Below are 12,594 nucleotides of genomic sequence, written 5' to 3' on the forward strand. Positions count from 1 at the left end.
CCGGACGAATCAGAGGTAAGAAAGCCTTGGTGACCCGCACGGTACCGAAGGTGTTCACTTCCATCACACGTCGGTAGATGGCGAGGCTGACCCACTCGATCTCACCCGGCTGCAAGACTCCAGCATTGTTCACCAGTGCGAATAGACCTGTTGGAACATGTTGGAACTAAGCCCATTCCACTTCTTTACGAACAAGTTATAATATGATAGATGTGCTCTGTCATTGGGTTGTTTCCTCTTCTGATCAAACAATCATAGCTGTTAGAAATTGATGTCAGTAAATACAGTGGCCAAAGGGCGAAAATGTAAGTCAGATAAGATTAAACGTTATGGAATAAGATAGATGTATATTATATATTCGCTATGAAATTTACCTGTCATGTTTACTGTATACGTACCCTCACGATAATTTATGAAAGGCACTCACCCTTTGACCCTGTCGGCAGTCGATCTTTGACCTGTTGTACAGCGGCCTTCACCTGTCCATCATCAGTCACGTCTATCTGAACAGTACTCAGCCTGCTCGAGCACTCCGCACGGAGTTTCTTCGACCCCTCCCCACCACTGTCTGCCAGCAGACAGCCGGCAAACACCGTGAACCCAAGCGAGTCCAGGCGTTTGGCAAGCCCAAATCCGAAACCACTGTCACAGCCTGTTGTTAGAAAGTCATGCATTCAAGCAGGTCAAGCATCTGTGTACACGATACACTTTTAAAGAGTTTTGGTAGAATACTAAGACTAAAAGTGAACATGCTCATGACTGCAGGTGTTTGAATAAAAGTCCTACCTGTAATGAAGACAGCTTTGCCGTCCCCACTCACTTTGTTCTTCGGCGCCAAGTACAGAAGCAGACAGTATCCCACTGAACCCAGCAGTATCCCCGTACACAGGTAGTACAGGACAGGTACACAGTGGTACAACAGGAACAGCAGGCCTGAAATGGCGGATAAACCAACCAGACTTGCACAGTAGAACAACTGTAGTGGACTCAACATTTTTAGTGATCTTAAACCCGTGCTTTCGCCAGACCTATTAACATCAAGAATCACCCTGTAACAGTATTATCTCAGGACCTGGATGCCCCGGATGTTGACCCAGTAAACTCTTGACTTGAGGTACTCCCGATGGATCTTCTGACCACTTTCGCAAGGACTGACGGCCGGTTAGAACCGGTTTGTCTCATTGGAATACACTTCTAACCAGTCAGGGAGAAGTCCTGAGTCTGGTCACCTCCTGCCAATCATGTAAACATCTTGGATGTACGGATGACACGTTGGACTTGAGTTAACTACTAGTATATAAATAAATCCTCCTAGACCGACGTTAACATCTGAAACACCCTAAAACAACTGTTACAACCCGATCACAGATGACAGTCTTGTGAGGACCGTGAGGCCAAAGTTCAAAAGTCACACGAAGCGCAAGATTTCGAACTTAAAAATTGTAGTAAATGAAATTACCGGACACGACGTTTATATAGTGTCATTGTTAAATCCTGTACTGTTGACCCATACATTGTCCGACTTAACTGGCACTGGCTACCAATGGTAAATCTAACTTTTTCTGTAGTGATACCACTTGAAAAACATCGATACCTGATAGACAGGTCTAGTTACCTGAGGATGTTTTACTGTGGATAAACAAATAAAAATGCCGTATTGACTGAATTGTACATTGGTAGTTTCCACAGCTGTACATGTCATCGCCAGTATTTGACCGCAGCTTCCAGGCATGGCAGGATGTGTTACAGTTGACAATGTAACACATCCTGAAAGATTTATTATATTTCAGTCCATACCATGGTATGGATGAAATATATTGTGTTCTCTGATGTTTCTTCTCCTCCTCCTTCTTCTCCTCCTGCCAAACAGTCGAAGGGATTCAACTCCACTATCATTCAGCCAAATGACTTGAAATTTGGCATGAAGGTTTTTTGGGCCACTACCCCCAGGCGTTTTTTTTTCATTTTTTTGATACATGCCTTTGAAAAAATTTTATGAAGGTTTTTTGGGGCATTTTTTGCCAAAAAATGGATTTTTGGATCCTGAGCACTGGTTTTACAACCAAATGATATGACATTCGGTATAAGGGTACCTTGAACATGTGTCTACAGAATAGCAGTCATGTATTTGGCATACAACACTTCCAAATGACTCATTTGGGGGACTTTAATGGCTATTTTCAGCGAAAAAAGGGCCAAAAGTGCTGTACCCGTTCCATGTTCTATCTAAAGAATGGCCGGTTCCATCCATGGAACATTTTTGCGGGTTACCTGAGGTCACATTGCACCTAAGTGGTGCGTAATGACCCACACATTCAATTTTATGTGCCTAAGACCTTCAAAATGTATCAAATCTCATTGTTAGTTTTTGCATACCTGTAATAAGATTAGTAAAGCTTTCGAAATTCAAAGTACTTGTTGTTGCATCTTTGTTCTCATATAGCTACTATTTAAATCATTTATTTGAGAACCTTTGCCAGTTTTACACTGGGGTAAGTTTGGAATAGTCCACTTTTGCGTGGGAGGGAGATGGACTGAAATATGCTGTATTTGCTCCCAAGCAAATGTCGGCCTCTCTAGTTCTTGATTGAGTTAATGCTTTACGAATTTCAAAGTTATCTATATCGTAAAGGTATGTTTGACGCAGGATCAGGGTGTGTATATAATTATTATGGCCTAGTGTGGAATCCATAAGTTGAGATCCGACAATGTGAGTCAAGATCAATCACAACGTTGCTTTCTTCCAAGAAGAGCTAACATTACGTTAGATATAGGATGTTATGAATTGAATCCACTCATGATCTTTCTTGACACACCTCGACTGTACTGCTTTTGCCAGTATTTTCCTTTGCAGGTGCAATGGTGTTGTGGAAACCAATATCGCTAGATGTCCCCACAGTTAAGGGCAAGGAGGGCCGTGTCCTTCACAAGTAGGCTATCATTTAAGGCATGCCATTTTATCATGGATGCACTTGCACGTTAATTGAGGTCAACGTTTTTCCTGATTTCCTATCAAACTCGATTTCCTATGTATTTTTGGCAGTCTGCACTTGAGTCCTGAATTTGCATTTCCCGCCAAAATGGGGTCAACCAGGTCAAAAGCCAGAGGTCATTCAAAATGGCGCGTGCTGACAGAAAATGAGCAAATCTCACCAGTTTCTGGTGCCTTTTTGGCCAGATATTTCTCGCCAATCGCCACTCAAAGTATTCAAAACATTCTAGACTTTTGATTCTATATTTCCTGGGGGAATTTGAAGACCGTTAGAAGGCTTGTGGGTTGGATAGGTGGAAGAATTTTGACGGTTTTCTGTCCAGATCCAGACGAAGACATCAAAACCCATTGGGCTCATGATCAGCAGTATACAAGAAGAAGAAGAAGAAGAAGAAACCCAGCAACATGGCGTCTTCTTCGTCTGGATCTTGTAATCCGGGAGATCCCGCCTTGATCAACAGTATCGTGGATCACCTGAAGTCGCAGGGACTGTTCGACCAGTTCAGAAGGGATTGCCTGGGTGACGTGGATACAAAGGTTTGCGCAGTTCGTCTTACAATTTACATACCGCCTTGAGAATACCTTGAGAAACCCTCAGTGTAGAAGGCTATCAGCCTGTAGTCACACTCTCCTCACTCTAGGTATTTTCCCTTGCTCCAACAGTCATCCAGTCTCGCCTTAAAACTGTTAACGCTTTCAGCCTTCACAACTGTACTAGGTAAGGAGTTCCAAGGTTGTACAGTTCTTACTGCAAAGGACTGGTGTCTCAGTGTTGTTTTGGCAATCAGCACCTTTAGCTTCAAACTATGCCCTCTGGTTTTCTCGCACTGCCTGGTTTGAAAGAAATTTTCAGGGTTGATCCGCTCGTGTGCCATCATAATTTTGTATACTTGGATCATATCCCCTCTTTCCCTTCTGTACTTTAGCGATGGCAGCTTCAACTCTTCCAGCCTAGAGCAATACGGAAGCTCCTGTAGCTTAGGTACCATTCTCGTTGCCCTGTGTTACATAGAGTCAACATATAAATTTTACGTAAATCGCACAACAAAAGAAGGTGGATACAACTTATAAGTGTCATTTGGACGATTTCATCAGTTAGATGTGAAGCTTTCCCCGCTCTTTCAAAAGTACATTTAGCTTTTCTACATCTATAGTATCTATAGTATACTGGTCAAGACCCTCATGGGGCATCACGTCCAGGTGTTTTGTATAAAATGAATGAAAGACCTTTATTGTACGCTTGTGCTCTAACGAGCTAAGTACAGGTCATGGGTAAACAGGGAAAAGAAAACAGTAATGACACTTATACATACTATATAAACTAATGTGTTCTACTATTTACAGGTTCAGCTTCTTCTTGCTTCTTGACGCAGTTAAAGATGTACGAACATATTGAGCTAATGATACATGGTGTGTCAAGTTTCATGAGGAATTCGAATTTTTCTATTCTATCTAAATGTCTAAAGCTTGGGAACTTATCTATTACATAAGTATAGAGGGAATCCCTCTCATTTCTATATAATGTGCAGTCAACTACAAAATGGCATTCATCTTCAATATAATCTAGATTACAAAATTGGCAGATTGTATACGACTAATGCGAGGGCTCAAGTCAAAATACTTTTTAATTCAATACCTGCATGTACCAGACAAAATTTTTACTTGCACCCAAAATTTTTACTTGCACCACTCAGACTTTGTGAAGTATAGATACATGTAATACTAAAACTATTGCCATTACTAGTACATACATGTATTTCTTTTATACTTACCGGTATACATTAATGGTTACTAGGTAACAGTCAATCCAGCAAACATGCATTGTATTTGTACTACCGGTACTGTGTATATACGTGTAAACCAACTTACATGAACAGTTGCAAGTTAGGTGCAGCTGCAGGTATCTGTATTTGTATCTGTATAGCCGGTATAACCGCCTTTCGGCGTAACACACCAGCTTCGCAGGCACGCGGCGCGGCGGCAGCTGGCTACATTGTATATTACACCGATCACCTTGTTACACCTAACCCTTGAACTTCTAGCTCTAGACATTGTTTAAAGCTATCTATTGACAATGCCCCTACTGTACTTGGTGACACTGAGTTCCACTCTGCGATAGTTCTAGGAAAGAATGAATTCTTGAACACCTCAATCCTTGGTTGATATTGATAACTCTGGTACTTGAAGGCATGGCTATTTCTTGTTCTCCTCTAGATCTGGGCTGGTATTACTAGTAGGTACTTAGTAGTTGGGACATCCACCAGTTTATTAGTCAATTGTACATCATGCATAGTCTGGACATCTTTCTTCTGTCTTCCAGTGAGGCCCAATGTAGGTTTCTTTTCATTTCTGTGACACTCGCACCTCTTTCATAGTTGTTCATACAGAATCTTGCAGCTTGATTCTGTACCCTTTCCAATTTGTCTTTGTCTTTCTTTGTATATGGATACCATACTGTCGCGGTATGATGGTATGATGCATATATAACCGCATTGTAGTATTTTAATCTTTAGGTAAATACTGAGATCATCTTCTTACAAGTCTCAATGTTTTCACCTTTCTGATCCAGCCCGCGTACCAGAACCTGCGCTCTCGTGTGGAAACTTACGTGTCCAACTTCCTGGGGAACCAGAAATGGGAGCCGAGTCTGAACAAGAACCAACTGAGAAACAACCTACGGCAGCAGATCAACCAGTTAGTATGGATTTATTGTTTCACAGCATGGGTTAGGCCTAGAAAAAAAATATTGTGTTTCCTGTTTCCTGACCGACCCTAGAATATGAAAAAAAAACCTGCAGACTCAAGCCTTTTTTTTTGGGTGGACCCCTGCAAGGGACATAAATTTTTGGAGCTGATTGACCTTAAGTTTTCTAGCTCCATGATCTGACACCTGAGTGATAAAATGTTGAATGTACCATCAGTTTTCCAACATTAACATGGAAAATTTACTAGTAAGTGTTTTCATAAAAGGTTTACTTTGTTACACTGTATTGTATAACTATAAATTGCACCCCTTTTATGTAACATTAGATAAAGATATTACTGAAGTAAAAAAAAAATTAAATAATCCCTACCTACCCACAAATACCTGCACAGTCCCAATTTCACCTGCACTAACCTGCATATACCCAGTACATGGACCAGTGCAGGTAAGGTGCAGGTAGACATCAGAAATACCTGCACAGCTCCAATTTCACCTGCACTAACCTGCATATACCCAGTACATGGCCCAGTGCAGGTTAGGTGCAGGTAGACATCAGAAATACCTGCACAGCTCCAATTGTACCTGCACTAACCTGCATATACCCAGTACATGAACCAGTGCAGGTAAGGTGCAGGTAGACAATAGAAATACCTGTACATTTCCAATTTTACCTGCACTAACCTGCATATATCCAGTACATGGACCAGTGCAGGTTAGGTGTAGGTAGACATCAGAAATACCTGCACAGCTCCAATTTTACCTGCACAAGCCTGCATATACCCAGTACATGAACCAGTGCAGGTTAGGTGCAGGTAGACAATAGAAATACCTGTACATTTCCAATTTTACCTGCACTAACCTGCATATATCCAGTACATGGACCAGTGCAGGTTAGGTGTAGGTAGACATCAGAAATACCTGCACAGCTCCAATTTTACCTGCACTAACCATAAGCAGGTGGTTTTTCCTGCCCTGCTTACTGTATATTAATGATTGTTCCCTGTCCAGGTCTGGTATCCTATCCTCGGGAATAGACCGTGTTATACACCAGGTGGTTGAGCCCAAGATACAGCATGTGTTCAGACCACAGATAGAGAAGGTCAGTGCTCAGAAGGACATTCCACGTAAAAAAATAGTTTTATGCACAGTACAGATCTTGAATAACTAATCAACATGTGTAAGTTACAAATCCTGTTCATTTCTTTTGTAGATGTTTGTGTAACTGTAATTGGTTCTGCATTATAGAATGAATGAATGAATGAACTTTATTGCTCAACAATCGTACATGGTACAATGTGTGGCAGTAATACAACAATACTACAAAACTTAACTATTATATTTCTTACTACAAACTACTATCTATACAGTATATGAGTTACAATATGTTCATGTATTGATAATATGGTCTCGCTTATGAAATAAAGTGTACAGAAATTGGCCTACGTAAGCAGATATGGTAGTTGGACATGACAATACTTCATGGATTGTATCGTACAATTACACACAGCTAATTTGTAAACAGCACTGCATGTTGTTTTCGTGGCTTTTACACAATTAACTCAGTTTTAACCGTGTGGTACATGGCTTTTGCATGGCTTTCAATCGCAATTAACCTTTTGCATAAAAATTTTACACGAGTTAAAACCACATGTAAAATGTACTGTACATTTTGTTATTATCAACAATTTAGCTACTAGCAAATCTGCATATTAGTATATACTATATAGAATCTACATGTAGTAACACTAACAGTACAAGACTTAGTGATACGACAAAGATAAGCCATAGCTATAGGCCATGTTGATTTGATTATATGGATGACATCCTCTGGGAACGCCAAAACTGATGCGAGCGTACATTATTAGGAAAAGGAAAAGTTTGGCCCAAAACAGTTGCCTTTACTCTGAAGTCTATGCGGTAATAAAGGTTAAAGAAATGACTCATAAACACACAGAATATGGTATGGTGAATGATAGACAGATTTACTTACATTTCTTCACATTTCCTTCTTTTCCTAAAATGGAATTGTATTATGTAAATATGATTGTATCGTATTGATATCGTAGAATTTTGGCATTCTACGATATTTGTAAGGTTTTTGTAGCTGTCTTTAATAGTTTGTACAATTTACAGAGTTGCCAACTTTTGTGTGCACAGATGTCATTCATTATTGTAGTCATGTACATGGCCTTAGATGTCAAGAATACTAGTATTCTGTGCTCTAGTGTACATTAATATCTTTACACACATAAACCTACAAAATATTTGGGTGCACCCACAGAAAAAAAAATTTGGGTGTGCAGCTCCAATTTTTAATGTGCACCAAGGAGCACAATGCACCCGGTATTTTGAGCACTGAGTATTAGATACATGTACATGTAACAGACTTGTATCACTGTTATTGTACATAGAACTTTAACACCAGTCACCTACAATGTATACTTAAATGTACTGGTAGCTTGTAATGGCATTAATAATGGTCTTTCATAATGTTCTTTCATTGAAACCCTTCTGTCCTGATTCCTCCCCAGGTTGTCCATGATCATGTGGCTCGAGAGGAGGAGAAGAAAAAGTGGGAGGAGGAGAGACGGAGGGCAGAAGAGCTCATCAAGACACGCCCCGAACCTCCACCAATCAAGACAGAGCCACCCGGCCGTTCCACCAAACAGGACTCCCCCCACGCTAAACCCTTCGGGAGTTTACCCATAGACTTGCCCATTCCCATATCTTCTCCAAAGACCGAGTTTCCCTCCTCCGTGAAAACAAGAGAGTCGGGAAGCGGCGAAAAATCCGGGAAACGACCTTCGGATTCTTCACGCCAAGGGAAAGCCGAACTTTCTAAGAAGAGATCCTCAAATGAAACAAGCAGCCAGGGAGATACCAAAAGTAGAGAGGGGAGGGGTGTACCGGAGGGGAAAATACACAGTCCAGAAAGAAAGAAAGTCGGCTTAGACCAAAAGGGTTCCTTTGTCAGCGAAAACAAGAAAAGTGATCCAAGACTGGAGTCCACCAGGGTTGGTCAAGAATCCAAGTCTCCTGTGAGTGCAGGTCAGAAGATAGAAACAGAGTCAAAGGATCCTAAAATCTCAGCACCAAGCCAAGTGATTCTGGGACAAGCAGGGGAAATAAAGAAGTCCTCGTCCGATAACAAATCGAGCGAAAAAGCAGCGAAGATTAAACAGGAACCTTCCAGAGTTGGAGAGAGCGGGGAGAGGTTGCAGACCAAAGAAAAATCAGAATCATCATCGAAACCAGAGAAACACAACAAGCCAACAAAGCCTCCCAAGCCCTCCAGATCTGACGACTTGGCTAAACCAGCCAAGGTTCCAAGAAAAGACGAGTCCCCGAAGCCAGAAAAGAAGAAAGAGGACTCCCAAAGGCCCCCAAAGACCTCAAAGTCGGAAGATTCGATGAAACCGTACAAGATACCCAAAAAGGACGACACTTCTAAATCCTACAAGATCCCCAAGACTGAAGACTTGTCCAAGATGCACAGACGGGAAGACTCCCCTAAACATTCCAAGGTGGCCAAATCTGATGACCCTTCTAAAGTATCTAAGATGAGCAAGACTGAAGACTCTAGCAGGTCTCCTAAAGTGTCCAAGAGTGAGGACCCAACCCGATCCGGTAAGTTGCCAAGAAAAGAAGACGCTTCAAAAACTTCCAAAATCACCAAAACTGACCCCACAAAATCATCAAAGGTCTCCAGGTCAGAGATGTCTAAATCTGTGGATTATAAAGGAAAATCTGCCAAAGTTGGGGATTCAAAGGTTCAGGGAGATGTAAGGTATAAGTCATCATCAAAGTCTGCTTCAACAGAGGAAAGTAAAACCAAGAAAGAGACGGCATCGGCGACAAGTAAGAGTTTAGAAGAAAAGAAGCACAGAGAGAAAGAAAAAGAAGACACATCAAAAGTGAGGGATGACAGAAGAAGTAAAGAAAGGGAGGAATCGGACAAAAGGAGGGAAGAGAAGAAGCTGAAAGAGAAGGATGTAACACCGAAAATTGCAGAAGAAAAGAAAGGAGATGACAAGGAAGCTCCATCAAAGATGATCTCTGAGAAAGTGATGAAAGATGGTGAAGCAGAGCCCTCTAGCAGCAAGAGCAAGAAGTACAGCATTCAGGAGAAGGTAAAACATACATTATGTACAGTACTGTACAGTAGTACATGAACTAAATAGTATTTTAGCAGAAAACATCTACTAAGTAGCCTGAGTACCATCTGAATTCTTTCACCACAGCGCTTGAAAAAATCACTTGCGGAGCGAAAATCCTGTTGGTACCTAGGCTAGAAAACATCCACTAATTTCATTAGTACAATTATAATTACTAGCAAAGAGAGTTTCCAATCATGCAAGATTGCCAAGCTCTTACATGTAAGCTGTATATCTTTTTGCTCTACATGTACATGTACTTGAGTTAATTTCTCCCTTGTAAAAGGTACATGTATGTCAATCCTTCCACAAATGTGGTAAATCTTGATGAATAAATAAATGGATTATTATCTGTTTAAAGAAAATCATTGTATGTGTGTTACAATGTCTCATATGTTATTTTAACAACAGAAAAGTGACCACAAGCCAGTGTCCAGCCGTCAGCCCGGGGATGAAGACCTGGACAACCTGTCGGTCAGCTCGGTCCACACCAGTGACCTGTCGTCCTTTGACGAGGAGATCAGCTCTGTTTCGTCCAGTGAGATTGAGGATGAACTCTCGCAACAAGAGGTGAAACCTCATCTGTGTTTTAAGGCCCAGGAAAAAAATGCTGTGTTTCCTGTTTCCCGGCCGACCCTAGAAAAAACTGCTGACCCTAGCCTTTTTTTGTGGATCCCTGTAAGGCACAGTCATACATTGTTTGACCTCACCAACCTTTTCTAACTCCATGGTCTGACACCTACTGTAATTAATAAGTGATGACACATTGTGAAAGTAGTTTTTCAACATTGACATCAAAAATATAAGTGTCCTCATCAAAGTTTTACTTTGCTAATCTGTATATTTAATAAGTACAAGTTGGATCACTAGAGAATGCCAAAGTCTAAAAGCAAAAATTTGAAAAAGCTAATACCTACCTACCAACCCTATTTTTTAGGACTGAAACAGGAAACACAATTGTCACTCACTAGTTACATTTTTTCCTTAGCCCTTAGAAAAATCCATAGTTATAGAGTGCAAACTTTTTAATTTGTTCTAACACAAAAAGAAAGATTCACCTTGAATTCTCATATTCATAATGAAATTCATCAGCCTTCGTCAGATTATCACTTTCTGACCACATTACGATTTTTAAAGTCAATGGTTTTCCAAAATTTCGAGGCAGTCTCAAGTGCATAAGTAATTATTTTGGTTCTGTTGATCCTTTTTTTGTTCAGAACAAAATAAAAAAGTAATTGTATTGGCCACTTGACATTGTTATTGATTATTTTCTTGTTTGCTTTTTCATTTTACAGGGTAAGGACAGAAGTAAATCTGACCTGAATGACACAGAAGGGAGCTCCATGCAAAGTAAGTCTCACCTTAGAAATCTTAATATAAATAATAAAAAAAACAAAGTTAAACTACTCTGAGCACAGCATGGGTTTAGGAAAATACACTAACTTGAAGACATATTGGACTTATCATAATCAAAAGGACTAGAATTCTGTTCCCATTTGAGACCTTCAATGCACAATGCAATCATTTATGGTGATTCAGCCATTCAAAAAATCACACTCACAGACATTTCTTGCACTATAACACTGCCTGGCTGGATAGGAACTGCATGCCCTGAGAACAGCATGCTATCTGCATGGTGACCTAACCCCCAAACTTACACTAGCATGTTGGCAGAACGTACTGTGCCTGTGGGAAAACCTGTATTTTTCACTGTTTTCGTTGGATGTACATGTATGGTACGTCGCACTAGAATTTTGACCGTTGCAGAGGATATCTTTAACATTAAAAAAAACTACATTCTATAAATGGGATGTCATTTTTCAAATATGTGAACACAACCTAAGTGCTTAGGCCTTGGAAAAAATGTTGTGTCTATCAAGTTACCCAACTGACCCTGGCCCTTTTTTATTGGTCAGCTGCTGGTGAGAGACCTAAACTTTTCAAATTGACATCCTCAAATTAATCTTTCAATCTGATGAATCAGAACCAGACCTAACATTTCAGTTTAGTCCAAATACCAGTGTAGACAAATGTGTCATATTAATAATTGTTGCATTTGCTGAATCACTTTCGCTATTACTAATATGTAAGGAAAAAAAAAATCCCCATGTACCGACCCTAATTTTTTCATGATCGTAATAGAAAACACAACTAATTTTCAAATGCTTTTGTACAGTAACTGATGGGTTTCAAGCAGGCACAGTACATTTTGCCAACATGCTATTGATGCCACTGCATGCAGAGGATAAGCATGCACACAGTGATGTTAAAGTGGTGTGTTGGTTGATTCCCCCCTCCCCCCTCTCTGCACAGTGGTGAGAGTTAGTGCTGGTGAGGTGCAGGTCCAGGTAAAGCATGGTGAGGCCGCGGACGTACAGGGTCCTCCTGTCCAGGCACGCGTTAACGTTGGTGAGCCCTGGGTCACCTCTTTCACCATCACACCCCCATGTCATCAGAGAATACTCCTGCCCCAAATAAGCCACTCACAGTTTCTATTCAGGCTAGGATTGGACAAGTCCCATTGCCCACTTGCCCTGAGGGCAAGTAAAAGTACTGTTCGGGCAAGTGAATATCCCCCTGTACTTGCCACATTGGGCAAATAACTTTTTTGGATTCAGTGTTTGGAGCAAAATTACTCATCATTTTCAAATAAAGATATAACTATATTCAATTTGATACCAGTCAAAAATATGCCCCTTTGTCACAAAAGTCTCTCTAAGTACCCTTATTTTGGTAAATAAAAG

General features: G+C 40.7%; 2 protein-coding genes across 2 annotated transcripts in view; one reads left to right on the forward strand and one right to left on the reverse strand.

Moving 5' to 3' along the window:
- LOC109464329 (estradiol 17-beta-dehydrogenase 2-like) overlaps positions 1 to 1,255 on the reverse strand; it is a 5,191-nt gene extending 3,936 nt beyond the window's left edge. Inside the window, exons 1-3 of the mRNA XM_019761277.1 lie at positions 787 to 1,255; positions 428 to 652; positions 7 to 147 (exon numbers count right to left, since the gene is read on the reverse strand). Of these exons, the coding sequence (XP_019616836.1) occupies positions 7 to 147; positions 428 to 652; positions 787 to 994 (574 nt within the window). The 5' untranslated portion in view covers positions 995 to 1,255. The remainder of the gene's footprint in view (positions 1 to 6; positions 148 to 427; positions 653 to 786) is intronic.
- A 1,858-nt stretch (positions 1,256 to 3,113) lies between these two features.
- LOC109464330 (biorientation of chromosomes in cell division protein 1-like 1) overlaps positions 3,114 to 12,594 on the forward strand; it is a 32,754-nt gene continuing 23,273 nt past the window's right edge. Inside the window, exons 1-7 of the mRNA XM_019761278.1 lie at positions 3,114 to 3,529; positions 5,562 to 5,686; positions 6,705 to 6,795; positions 8,228 to 9,826; positions 10,262 to 10,420; positions 11,146 to 11,200; positions 12,164 to 12,259. Coding sequence (XP_019616837.1) covers positions 3,398 to 3,529; positions 5,562 to 5,686; positions 6,705 to 6,795; positions 8,228 to 9,826; positions 10,262 to 10,420; positions 11,146 to 11,200; positions 12,164 to 12,259 — 2,257 coding nt within the window. The 5' untranslated portion in view covers positions 3,114 to 3,397. The remainder of the gene's footprint in view (positions 3,530 to 5,561; positions 5,687 to 6,704; positions 6,796 to 8,227; positions 9,827 to 10,261; positions 10,421 to 11,145; positions 11,201 to 12,163; positions 12,260 to 12,594) is intronic.

This window comes from Branchiostoma belcheri, unplaced genomic scaffold (genome assembly GCF_001625305.1).
Source record: "Branchiostoma belcheri isolate BF01 breed outbred unplaced genomic scaffold, Haploidv18h27 scaffold137, whole genome shotgun sequence".
Taxonomy (NCBI): Eukaryota; Metazoa; Chordata; class Leptocardii; order Amphioxiformes; family Branchiostomatidae; genus Branchiostoma; species Branchiostoma belcheri.